Below are 14,338 nucleotides of genomic sequence, written 5' to 3'. Positions count from 1 at the left end.
TAAATCTGACCGAAAAAAAAAAAGGTTAGGAATATAAAAGAAGACGCGTTTGAATTGGTCTCACACAATAGGAGACGAAACCTAGATTGTAACAGTTCAAACCTACTGCTAACAGATGAGTGTTTTGTTCTCCTCCCCAACTAATGTGGGATCTCACAATCTACTCCCCTCGAGGTCTTTGAGCTTTCCCTTTCGGGATTCCCCTCAAGGTTTTTAGAACACGTTAAAGATTGTGAAGGCTGCTGTTGAAACACGTGGCAGAAAATCTAGAACCTTATATACCATTGCAAAATGTATGAACATGACTGCTGCTGTTGTTGAGAGTTCTTCAAATTCAAGTCTATGGCACAATAGAATTGAACATATGAGCGTCAAAGGAATGAAATGATGGCTGCGAAAGGAGTTTAGAAGGTTTGAAATCTGTTGATATGGTTCCTTGTGAGAACTGCGTAATGAGCAAACAAAAGCAAGTTAGCTTCACAAAGGCTGCTAGAGAATTGAAGAATGTGTAGTTGGAAATGGTCCATACAAACGTTTGGGACCGTCTCCAGTTCTATCACTTGGTGGATGAAAGTTCTACGTCACCTTCATCATGATTTCAGCAGGAAAGTGTGGGTTTATTTTCTGAAACACAAGTCCGATGTGTTTGCCAGCTTCAAGAAGTGGAAAGTTGAAGTTGAAAATTAGACTAGCTTGAAAATCAAATGCCTGAGGTGTTGTTGTTTTTCGATAATCGGCCAGGAAAATCCTTTTCTTTCCGGTGAGAGGAAATCGTTGACGGGAAGTTGTTGGAAGAAAATAAAACGCATAAAATAACAAAGAGAGAGAATTGCTGAAATTTTGACTGTGCTTAAAATCAGGTGGTTAAATCTTCTGAAAAGATTTCCTATTTAAATATAACTTATCCTAAAAATTGCTCGAGAGTGGCCAACTAAATCTGTGCCATTTCCTACAAAATTGCCGTCTAAAACTTTGGTAATCCATTCGACGTGTTTGTCAAATGGTCAAACGGAGGTATTCAATCAACTAATGAAATCGTGTGAATCTAAATAAGGAAAAACTCAGGTTTTATCTAACAGGTGTGACAATGGAGGAGAGTACGACAAGTCAAAATTCAAAGCATTTTTTGCAGCTGAGGGAATTAGATAAACAAGAACAATTCTCGGTAAAACAAGACAAAATGATGTTGCTAAAAGGATGAGCAGAACATTGAATGAGCGGGCAAAGAGTATGAGGATTCATTTTTGAAGACATTTTGGGCTGATGCTGTAAACAGTCTACTTGATCAATACAGGGTCGTCAGTGCCCTTGGAGTTCAAGTTGCCAGAAGAAGTATAGACAGGAAAAGAACTCAAGTACTCTCACTTGAGAACTTTTGCCAGAAGAGTTCAAGTTGCCAGAGGTGGAGCAAGGTTCCAAGACAACGAAGCAGGTAGGAGTTGAGGTTGAGTTGCGGAAAAATTCACCTAATGATGTTATAGTAGATACTCAAAAACTCCTGAGACTATTGCGAGGCACCAGAGGTGGAACAATGTTCCAAGACAACGAAGCAAGTGGGAGTTGAGGTTGAGTTGTGAAAAAATTCACCTAGTAATGTTGTAGCAAATACTCAAGAAACTCCTGAGACTGTTGCAGAGAAACCAGCGGTGGAGCAAGTGACACCTTAGGTGGTGTTGAGAAGATCATCCAGAACTATCAGAGTACCAAATATGTATGTACGTTCATTACACTATCTGTTGCTAACTCTGATGAAGGGGAGCCAAAATCCTTTGAAGATGTCGTATAGTTGGAGGATACACCAAGTGGGAGCAAGCCATGGATGATGAGATGAGTTGGATATCTAGGCTTCATACGGATAACAGACTATTTAAAAGAGTTAGGCAAGAAGCTGCGCGAGGAGATTCTTTATATAGATAGTCAGAGTGTCATACAATTGGTGAATAACTCAGTCTATCATTCAAAGACAAAACAGATAAGAAGACGATACCATTTAAATCACAGGTTAATGGAAGAAGGTGATATATGTTTAGAGAAGATAGATGGTGCAAATAATTTAACAGACATGTTAACAAAATTCGTTGATGTTAAGGTTATGCAAAATCTTAATTGGTATAGTGCAATAAAGAAAGATGTTGATGATCGTTTGAAAATAAAATTCTTGGTTGACTACATAAGTCTCATTAGGGTATGGAGTCCGCTCTTTCGTTAGTCAATGGTTATACATAATAAAATTATATATGAAATTATATATAGCAAATGACATATAAAGTAAATTATCATAAATAGTAAATAACTGTCTACGGTCAAAAGCTAAATTCGGTAAATCTATAAATGGAAGAAGTTATATCTACTAAAGCTATATCAAGAAACTTGAACCATATATATAAGTTGGGCATTGATTTGAAGATGTATTCTTTTTGTATTCTTTACTGTATAACATGAAGTCATCAATATAAACATTTAGCCAATATTGCCAATATTTTTCCTTGTATTTTCTCTCTCTCCTATTCTTTGTGTTCATTTAGGCCGAGCATATGTGTTGTTGTGCGATTCTTACGAAAACCATGAGTGAGACTAAAGCCGAAGAGGATTGATTCAATTTTTGTGTAATTCATTATCTTATTCCATGAAAAGAAATGTAATTCATCATGTCAAATAAGTACAAGAACAAACAATCAACGATGGTTTTGTACATGCTTCTTGTTTAATATGATTCTATGGCTTCCATCAATATCTTGTCAATCCTTTCCACATCTTGGTTGTACACTAGCTGAAGTCCACAACCTCGTACAGTCATGTCTGGTGTATCAGCTTCAATAGTAGCCCAAATATGAGACCTATGACGAAGAATGTTGCCATATGTCTGTCTTGGGCTGTAATAGAGCCAAAGGAATTGTCGTTCATGTAGCCAAATGAATCTGTCCTCAGTGATAGTATGAATGTGAATTGGATGGATTACTCCATTCTCAACTGCAAATTGGCAAAGAAGTTCATGCCTTGAAATTGAACGAAGATTGTTGAGAATTGCCGTTGGATGCTTGTTGATTTGGAAAAGTGCGCAAACTGCAAACCCCATCCAATCACTATTAGTATATAAACTTGGAGGCAATTGGATGGCTGTTTGATTCTTTTCAGATTGTTGATTAAACCACTCGGGAATGTTTCGTCTTGGAATAACGAAGTCGAATGTTGTGCCGAATCGATCCTGCATGAGAGAAAATGTTAACTGTTAGGAACCACGAAGCTCTACAATGGTATGATATTGTCTACTTTGAGCATAAGCTCTCGTGGTTTTACTTACTTATAAACCCATGATCATTCCCTTAATTAGCTAACGTTGGACACCCTCCCTCCCAACAATCCTCCTCTCGAACAAAGTACACAATAGAGCCTCTCCTGAGACTTATGGAGCCCTCGAACAACCTCCCCTTAATCGAGACTCGACTCCTTCTCTGGAGCCCTCGAACAAAGTACACCCATGTGTTTGACACTTTAGTCACTTTTGACTACACCTCTAAGGCTCACAACTCTTTTGTTCAACATTTGAGGATTCTATGACATGGCTACGTTAAGGCATGAATCTGATATCATGTTAGGAACCACAAACCTCCACAATGGTATGATATTGTCCACTTTGAGCATAAGCTCTCATGGATTTATTTTCGGCTTCCCTAAAAGGCCTCATACTAATGGAGATGCATTCCTTACTTATAAACTCAGGATTATTCCCTTAATTAGCCAATGTGGGTCTCCCTCCCAACAATCCTCAACAATCCTCCCCGAACATAGTACACCATAGAGCCTCCCCTAAATTGAGGCTCGACTCCTTCTCTAAAGCCCTCGAACAAAGTACACCCTTTGTTCGACACTTGAGCCACTTTTAACTACACCTTCGAGGCTCACAACTTTCTTGTTCGACATTGAAGATTCTATTGGCATGGCTAAGTTAAGGGCATGACTCTGATACTATGATAGGAATCACGAACCTCCACAATGGTATGATATTGTCCACTTTGATCATAATCTCTCATGGTTTTACTTTTGGTTTCTCCAAAAGGCTTCATACCAATGAAGATATATTTCTTATTTATAAACTCATGATCATTCCCTTAATTAACCAACGTGGCACTTCTTCCCAACAACATTAACTAATAAGCTCGAAGTATTTTCGTGTTAAATTTGTAACAAATAAATCTCTAAACATTTAATTCTAGCCTAAGACGAGAAGAAAGAGAAAGACGTACCTTTAAATCCTTTTGAAGGAAAGAAGGAATTGTTTCTTTGAGCTCCAAAAGGTGGTTCCTTTCCATTGCATTTGAAGTAAGAGTTGAATCTTGAGGATAACCATTTGAATTGTGTTCCTCTATCAACTCTTCCAAACACAAATCATCTTCCCCTTCAGCTTCTTTTTGCTTTGGATCATACTTATGAAAATGTATCATCCTTATCATGGATTCAACAGAAACTTGATCATAAAATTCATGCAAATCAGCTGGCGAACCCATCACATTGTTTATCATTGTGTTGATAAGCCCTTCAACATCATGTTTATAAGCTAGACGTGCACCACAAACAACAGCCTTCAAGGACGAGTTATTATTGCATACGAACGAAACACAAAGATGCCTCCATTGATTCAATCGATATGGATAAACCGCTCGAGGCTCGAAAAACACCCAAAGTTGATGAGAATCATCGAACAATCCTTTAGTTAAGTAAAGAATTGATTCACGTTGCATTGTGTATTCATCATTTTCCACTTGATATGAGAAGGAATGAGCATTTGGTGAGTTCTTGTCCACTGCAAATACTACAAAAAAGGCTAACCCCATCCACTTCTTATCCTTGTGCAAATTTGGAGGTATTTTGATTGTGACTTTTGGCTTCTTTAGTTGAAGATTGAACCAACTTCTTGAGATTTCTTTTCGAGGGAAAACGTAGTATTCACCATAAAGCTTCAGGTCCTATATGAAGAAATGGAAAGAGTTAGTTCAAGATGTTCGTATATTCAAGTATTTATTACTAAGATGTTCGTGAACTTTCTCCTCAAATTAAACAACTACTAACAAATCTTTCTAATGACATGGCTAAGTTAAGAACATGACCTTTCTAATGACATGGCTAAGTTAAGAACATGACTCTGATACTATGTTATAAATCACGACTCTTCACAATGGTATGATATTATCCACTTTGAGCATAAGCTCTCATGGTTTTGCTTTTAGTTTCCCGAGGCCTCTCAAAAGGCCTCATAACAATGGAGATGTATTACTTATAAACTCATGATCATCTCCTTAATTAGCCAACGTGGTACTCCCACCAACAATCATAACACATAAATCACTCAAAACATTCAATTTCTATAAAAAATAAATAAATAAAAAGAAAAAAAACATTAACACATAATATTGTTTTTTTTCTCTAAAATCTCATCGATTTTATTGGATATGACCCACGATCGAAATATGTCGAAACGAGTAAAAGAAGCAAAGGAACAACTTGACGGGAGAGATCTTTTGGAGCAAAGAAACCTTAAACACTTAGTTTTGGATATGACCCACGATCGAAATATATCGAAACGAGTAAAAGAAGCAAAGGAACAACTTGACGGGAGAGATCTTTTGGAGCAAAGAAACCTTAAACACTTAGTTTTTCAAAGTTAAGAACAACTAACCATCTTCCTAATTAAAACACAAAACTTGGTCCACAATTTGACAACTACTCCAAGTTCTCCTGTAGTTGCTCCATAAGTTAGCGAGCCTACTGACAATTCTCCTAAAATTGCTCTATAAGTTAGTAATTTATTCTATTAAGTCAAATTTATATGCTCACGTGTTAAATATCATTCCATACGTAAAGATGATGTGAAATTGAAAGCTAAAGAGATAATAATAATATTAAAAAAAAAAGTATAGAGAGAAACCTCAAAAGTTCTTAGAAGCATTGCTTTGAGGTTTCGTTTTAACATGATAGAGTAATCGCTTTCAGTTTCCTCGGCCTCAGCAGCTGCAATCATACTAGTGGAACCATCTTCTATAGCTTCCGGTGGTGGTTTACTAGCTCGAAGTCTTGGAAATGATCCAATTGTCCTAAACACAATGCATTAACACAATGTAAAGAATTTGAGTGAGTGAGAGAGAACAAGACAACAAATTTTTTTTTAATATCTAATTAGTAGAAAATTACTATTCTTGATAGACAAATCGAAGTGTGAACGTAGAGAGTTTTAGGGCATGTTTGAAAGTGATTTTCGTAGCAAAACCTCCCCTCGAACACTCTATGACTACACCTTCGATCAAGGATTCTATTGACATGACTAACTTAAGATAAGGGCATGACTCTGATATCACCTGATAGAAATAGTGGATATCTACCGTGGTATGATATTGTCCCCTTTGAGCATAAGCTCTCACAACTTTATTTATTATTTTCCCAAAAAGTCTCATACCAATAGAGATAGTTGTTGAGAATTGTTGGGAGAGGAGTCCCACAACCGCTAATTAAAGGGTTGATCATGAGTTTATAATAAGGAATACTATCTCCACTAGTACGAGACCTTTTGGGGAAACCAAAAGCAAAGTCATGAGAGCTTATGCTCAAAATTGACAATATCATACAATTGTGGAGAGTCGTGGTTTCTAACATGGCATCAGAGCCATGCCCTTTACTTAGTCATGTCAATAGAATCCTCAAATGTCGAACAAAGAAGTTGTGAGCCTCGAAAGTGCAGTCAAAAGTGACTTAAATGTCAAACAAAGGGTATACTTTGTTCGAGACTCTAGAGAAAGAGGCAAACCTCGATTAAGAGGAGGCTGTTCGAGGGCTCCATAGGCCTCAGAGGAGGCTCTATAGTATTTTGTTCAAGAGGAGGATTGTTGGGAGAGGAGTTCCACATTGACTAATATCATACCATTATGAAGAGTCGTAAACAATAGTGTCCCTTACTGTCGGACTCCAACAAGGGAGAGAGAGTCCGAAATGGCCAAAAATCGAGCTCGAGATGGAATTGAATTACCTTTGCAACGCATTTAACCACGAAGTCTTGTAACGAGCTCCACCATCCACCAAACTAGAAACATCAACACGATTTTGACGATTCAAAATATGATCAACAATCGACGTATGATATTTTCCCGGAGATCCGAAAAGGGCTTTGATAATCTTCCCAATAAAACTCCCAGCATTTTGTTCATAGATTATCGATGCACCACACCATTTCACCTTCACAAAAGGGTTATCAGTCATTATTGAAACATCAATGCAACAACATTGGTTCAACCACCCTTCAATCCTTCTCATTGGAACATAAAATACCACAAGCCCCACAGGTGATTGCAATTCATCTTTGTTTCCCTCAAAAACTAGGGCTGATTTCAAAGGGCATTCATCTGTTTCCATTCGGATTATGAAATCACAAGTAATCTTTGAATTCTCGTTCCATTGATTGTTTTGGATCTCAAAAGTAGCCCCTAAAGCAATGCCAATTCTTGCATTTTCTTCAGATATGTAATCTGGTGGACAATGGGCTGTGATTGAACATCCATATCTTTTATCATCAAAGCATGCTATGAAGTTTGGATAGGGAATCACAAAAAAATACTTTTCTTGTTGCCATGTGAGTACCTGAAAAAAAAAAAAAAGGTTAGGTTATCAATTTTGTTCGATAATTTCGAATTAACCGTACCCTAATGCTACGAGCTTCGGGTTCGTTGTGGTTTAACATGATAACAAAGAGCTAGCGGTACCGTATTTAAACGTGCTAGAGACAAAGACGATCTTCATATCTTCACTCCACTTTGGCATAAATCCTTAACGTTTTTCTTTTAGTTTTACTTAACAGGTCTTGTATCATTAGCAATATCTTATCTCGCTTTTGTATCGTTCCAATAGAAATCTTATTGTTTGAGCTTAGTTCTAATTTATCCCCACCCAAAAACTCATGATACCATTTGTGAGTTAATAAGCTTGACTTAACAAAAAAAAGTTATTAACTCAGAGGAAGATCGTTATTCTTTTGTAAATTTGTTAGTGTTTTTTCCACTAGTCATCAGATGTACGCTCTATTCACAAGAACAAAGAGAATGGAAAAGTATAAATGCTTAATGTTCTTCTATTCAAAACATCTCTCCCCTCAAATTGTTTTTTCTACTAAATCTATTTATTTTGGTATATTTCGATCGGGTCATATCCAACACTTTTGTTTAGAAATACATGTCCATTGTCATGTAAATGGAAAACATGTATTCATTGTCTTGTAAACAAAACATTTATACTCATGATGGTAGTAACTTTTAATGACAAAAGACAAATTTTAAGGTTAAAAGAGCCAAAATCGAACTCCTAAAACCGTACCATGATACTTTTTAAAATCAAGTTAACACTCAAACATATTAATCAAAATAGCAATTTTAATCAACAGAGAGAACTCGTATAGAAAAATATATAAAGAAAGAGACTAAATTGAAACTAAACTCGAGAATCATAAGAAAAAAGATGCAAACCTCGATGTATCGTTGAGACATTGTCCTTAGATGAATAGCAGAAAGACCAAGCTTATCAATTTTGTAGCTTCCAGCTGGTTCAGTGGATATCGGACAACGAATAAAAGTAATCCCCATTTCACTCGAAGGAATATGTTTCTCTTGATTGTAATATTCTTCGAGCGAAACACAATCCCTTGCTTCCACGTCTCTAACACTAAGTGGAAGCTTTGGCAAAGATCGAAGATTCGAACATTCAACCAAAAACAAATCTCTCAAATTCACAAGATGAGAAATACTTTCAGGCAATATGGTGAAATGATTTTGATTTAGATGAAGAATTTGCAAAGAAGACAAGCTACGAAGATCCTTAGGCAAATCTCCATCCCACAAATTACAATCACTTAGATTCAAAACCCTCAAAGAACAACCAAAACTAAAGCAATTGGTCAATTTCAACCCTTGAGAATTTGAAAATTTTCGAGAGAGATTCCAACAAGGAAATAATGAGTGAATGAATTTACGAGACAAACCTTGACAATTTAAAATTTCAAGATTTGTCAAGAGTTGAAGAGACAATGGAGCTTGAGTTATACAAGTACTTGTAACATCAAGCTTCTCCAAGCAAGAAATATTGCCTAAGCTCTCCGGAATGCTATCAATTTTGGAGCAGCCATGCAAATTGAGTATCTTCAATGATGTCAAACAGCCAATAGTGCTTGGAAGTTTAACAAGATTGGTGCAATTTTTGAGATTTAATATCATAAGTCCTGTCAAATGACCTATTGATTGATGCAAAACCTTAATGGATGTTCCATCTAAATGAAGCTCTAATAGATTGTTCATGTTTCCTGAGATTTTTGGGAAGTTTTTGAGGCTTGAACAGCCTGAAAGCACCAAAATATTGAGAGATTCTAAGGAAATATTGAAGGGAATGTTTGATAATTGCTTGCAATCTTTGAGATCCAATTGAATCAGATGCTTTAGAGACCCTAAAGATTGGTGTAATTGGTATAAACTTACACAACCACTCAAGACTAATCTTTCAAGATTTGGAACCCTGGAAAAATCAGGGGTTTTGGAAAGGAATTTGGAGTCACTTAGGTTTATAACTTTCAATGTATCGAATCTCTGCAAAGAAAAAAGAAGTAATTTCATCATTTTGGAACAAATTTACACTATAAGAAATAATGGATACGATAGCATACTAAAAATGCTATAATAGATGGTATAATAGTATAAATGTAACGACCCAAGCCCACCGCTAGCAGATATTGTCCTCTTTCGGCTTTAAAACGCATCTGCTAGGGGAAGGTTTCCACACCCTTATGAAGAGTATTTTGTTCTCCTCCCCAACCAATGCGGGACATCACAATCCACCCCCTTCGNACGTCTACCCCCCCTCGAGGAACAGCGAGAAGGTTGGCACATCATCCGGTGTTTGGCTTTGATACCATTTGTAACGACTCAAGCCTACCGCTAGCAGATATTGTCCTCTTTGGGCTTTCCCTTACGAGCTTCCCCTCAAGGTTTTAAAACACGTCTGCTAGGTGAAGGTTTCCACACCCTTATAAAGAGTGTTTTATTCTCCTCTCTATGTGGGACATCACAATAAAACTAAAATTTAGGGTTTATGTACCTTTGAATCCTTCCATAGTTGGTGAATTGAGCTACTAGGAAGCTCAAGCTCCAATAGGTTTGTGGGGTGGAAATTTGATGGTAAGAACTTCAAAGGGTATCCATGCCAATTGAGGAACCTTAGCTGGTCGGAGAGGTACTCAAGATCTTGAGAAAGATGAACATTGTTGAGTTTCAATACTCTAAGATTGGTCATTGCCTTAAAGGAGTTGGCATTCAAGTGTGACTCTCCCTCTTCATCCAAATCCATCATTATGCCTTCAATTGCTTCTGTTCCCTAAGAAAATCATGAGAGATACAAAAAAAAAGGTTAAAACAAGTATAGATTGTTGAAATGTCGAATAACATATCCCGAAACTCTTAACATTGTCAAAATGTCAAATAGATCGTTGAAAAATCCACATTTTATGTCTGTGAATCTCTAATGTATAAGATAGCTTTACACTTTGTTAGGATCGTACGATCATGTACTCAATCTAGATGAAGAACACAAAGAACACAAGAAAGAAAATGCAAGGAGACATGTGTTGTGCAAAAATGAAACTAAGATCGATCACACTCACACACCCACAAACATAAATTAAACAAAGAGACAAAATGTACATAGTACCATCGAGATGGTAAACTTCACGGCGGCCAGAGGTTTATATTGATGACTTCAAGTTACTGGTAATTCTTCTTAAAAACTACACTCGATCTACATTCAAGAACACGAGAATATACCCACTCGATCTAATGAATCTCTAATGTATAAGATAAATTTACAGATTAAGGACATACTGTTAGGATCACAAACTCACACACTCAATCTAGATGAAGAACATGAGAAACACAAAAGAGAAAACGTAGGGAGAAATATAAGTGGTAACACCAGGATGATAAGCTCCACGACGACTATGAGTTTCTATTCATGACTTCAAATTACACAGAATCCATCTTAAAAACGACATAGGAGAATATATAAAAATTCATCTTAAAAACGAAATAAGTCTTAAGCAAACTTAACCTATAAGTAAACATCACACTCCAACGTAAAAGTAATAATTCAAGAATAATAAACTTACAAAAGACAATTTATATAAAACGAGTTGTAATTAACCTAAAAACTGTACCTGATCACGGCTAAGAGCGAGATTCACGTCCTCACGAAGCCACAACCTACTTCGTTTCTCGGGCTCATCCGGGAAGTTTTGTCGAACAATCTCTTGACCCATTTCTTGAATCAAATCATGCATTTGAATCTTATCATGTGGTGTAGTAATAAGAGACTTCTCCTCCAATATTTCTAGCCCAAGAACAGCTAGAAATCCAAAGCTTTGAAGAATTTCAATTGCTTGTCTCTTACTCTTCCTCTTGAAAAAACATGCAATGTCTAGAAAAATCTTTTGTTCACTCTTCTCTAACATATAATAACTTATCTTCAACTTTTCAAGAATTTCCATACCACGAACATCCTTCAACTTAGCCACAGCATTCTCCCAATCCTTCATTGGTTTATCACGTAAAGCTGATCCAAGAACCTCAATAGCCAATGGAAGCCCTCCACAATAGTCTACAACTTTGCATGAAAGATCAAAAAACCCCTTCTTTGAATGATCTTCTCTAAATGCCTTTTGTGAAAATAGCTCAAGAGCTTCATCAATATTAAGCCCTTCGACGTTGTATCGTCTTTCGATACCGTGCGATATCAGGAGATGTTCGTCTCGTGTCGTGACGATGACTCGGCTACCTGGTCCGAACCAATCATAATCGCCTGCTAATTGCTCGAGCTGGCTTATATGATTGACATCGTCGAGGATTATAAGAGCTTTTAGATTGCTTATTCGTCTCTTGATCAATGTAGCTCCATCACAATCAGGGATCTCTATGTTTCTTTTCATTAGGGTGCCTGTTAGAAGCTTCTCTTGTAATGAAGCTAAGCCTTCGTTCTTTAAAGCTTCTTTGACATTGTCTAGAAAGTAACATCCTTCGAACAAATGGGATACACTTTTGTAAATGATTCTAGCGATGGTGGTCTTACCAATTCCACCCATTCCCCATATTCCAACAAAACGCTTGTCATCTAAACCTATTCCTAAAAGCATATTTACTTTGTGTAATCTTGAGCTGATTCCGACCAATTTGTCATCGTATCGAAACAAGTCGGGTCGTAATTTGTTGAAGACATGCTTCACAACTTCATTGATGGTCTCTTCTTCTTTCCTACAAACAAATTTTTGTATAACCATAATAAATAATGGTATTGTTTGATAATCATTTGGTTTTAAAAATTTACTAAAAGATCATCGCTAGCTCAATGGGATCAAACTCAATAATTGTGAGAACCCGATTATCAAAACGACTAATTAGCCTACTTAGAGTTCGAGCCAATTGTTTAGATGTTTGTAAGTGTTTAGAACTTTTAGAATTAGAAAGTTATAGATATCACTTCACTCCCATCACGGTTGTATCAGAAACAGAGTGTAATCTCTTCTTGATTGGTTTTAATAAAGAGTGTGTGAGTATTTTACACAAAAGAGTTGTGTTTAACAAAATGTATATGCATATATACACATAGATATTGTTGATGATCCTGGGTTTATAAGTAAGGAATATATTTTCTTTGGTACGAGATCTTATATCGAAATCAAAAGCTAAGTCGTGAATACTTATGCTCAAAGTTGACAATATTATACCTTCTCAAATTTGACATTTTTAAAAATTAAATACGAAAAAAGGATGAAAAGGGGAGACCAAAGAAGAAGAATATCTTAGTTCAAGAATAAAAGAGAAATGAAAGCGAAAACTCACTCTTCCTCTGCTACCTAACCTAAACTCAATTCATTCCTAACCTAAACTCAATGGTTTTTTTTTTTTTTTTTTTTTTTTTTCCAAAAAAAAAAAAAACATTCTAAAACAAAAATTATTATAAAATAACCAAATTCATAAAGTTTCATTTATTTGAACTCAATTCAACACAAATAATATTTTGTAACGCCCCGAGTCCACCCGTAGTATATATATTATTCTGTTTGTGCTTTACTTTCAGGCTTCCCTTCAAAGTTTTTAAAACCCACTTGATAAAGAGAGGTTTCCACACCCTTCATTCTCCTCTCCAACCAATGCATGATTTCACAATCCACCCCCTTCGGGACCCAGCGTCCTTACTACCACTCGTTCCCTTCTCCAATCGATGTGGGACCCACCAATCCACTCTTCTTCGGGGCCCAGCATCCTTACTGACACACCGCCTCATGTCCACCCCCTTCGAGGCTCTGCCTCCTCGTTGGTCACATCACCTAAAACCTAACTCTGATACCATTTGTAATGGCCCAAACCCATGTCTTTTTGTTTTACATTCCTACTGACTTTTCTCTCTTTTTCTATCATATCTTTTCTTTCTCTACGTTTTTTCTTTGAAATTTCTATCAAACCTTAACTACCATTTTATACCACAAAGAGAAAACTTAAAGAAATAAATAAATAAGTGAAGGAAGGTAATAATTGAAGAACTTACTGTTGTTCTTGGAGATGCCATCCAGACAAATTACCAACTTCGAACATAGAATCCCTCCAGCTTTGAACTTCTTCAAACCCAACATTCTCTTCATGTTCTATAAACGGCTTCTCAAAGTTCCCCTTTTGCTTCCTCACATGGGCTGGATCTATTTGGTAAAATATTGGAAGAACCAACTGATCCCTCACCTCCTTATACATTCCAATCTTCGCCAATTCCTTCATCGAAACTAAATCCCCATAGTTCTCCGAGAAAACCACGATCGATGACCTCGATTCTTCGATCGCTGTCAGCTTCTCCGTTAGCATCTTACCTTCGTTCTCGTTCTCGTTCTCGTCTCTGTAAACTACGATTCCTTGAGCCGTCAGAGCTTTGTGGAGATCGGCGGCGAAACCGCTGCCGGTGTCTTTGGCTCGGTGGCTGATATATACGTCGTAGTTTTGTTTGGGAGGAGAAAATGATACTATTGAGGGTACTCTCTCCATGATTGCAGGAGACGCCATTGAAGGGTGGTGAGAGATGGTTTGATAGAACAACTAATGGGAATTTGAATGGATGGCCTAAATGGGTTCTAAGTCTATTATTGTGTTCAAATTTAATATTCATTTCATCTTTTGATGCTTTGAACTTTTTAAATGAGTGTTTGGATCCCCCACTTATTATTTTACCTATAGAATAATCTCTCATCATTTTTATATTATATTATTAAATATTTAAGTTAAAT

At 36.6% G+C, this 14,338-nt stretch overlaps 1 protein-coding gene across 1 annotated transcript; it reads right to left on the bottom strand.

Moving 5' to 3' along the window:
* Nucleotides 1-2,704: 2,704 nt before the first annotated feature.
* On the bottom strand, nucleotides 2,705-14,117 carry LOC111796781 (TMV resistance protein N-like). The gene is made up of 9 exons (XM_023679538.1): nucleotides 13,615-14,117; nucleotides 11,231-12,320; nucleotides 10,120-10,395; nucleotides 8,502-9,611; nucleotides 7,315-7,623; nucleotides 7,016-7,221; nucleotides 5,924-6,089; nucleotides 4,245-4,964; nucleotides 2,705-3,205 (listed from the first exon to the last, which is right to left on the bottom strand). Exons 1-9 carry the CDS (start codon nucleotides 14,115-14,117, stop codon nucleotides 2,705-2,707), a joined length of 4,881 nt encoding a protein of 1,626 aa, XP_023535306.1.
* Between the last annotated feature and the right edge of the window lie 221 nt (nucleotides 14,118-14,338).

The sequence above is a fragment of the Cucurbita pepo genome, chromosome LG06 (assembly GCF_002806865.2).
Source record: "Cucurbita pepo subsp. pepo cultivar mu-cu-16 chromosome LG06, ASM280686v2, whole genome shotgun sequence".
Taxonomy (NCBI): Eukaryota; Viridiplantae; Streptophyta; class Magnoliopsida; order Cucurbitales; family Cucurbitaceae; genus Cucurbita; species Cucurbita pepo.
Note: the sequence above shows the minus strand (reverse complement) of the source record. Positions and strands in the feature narration are given on the sequence as shown.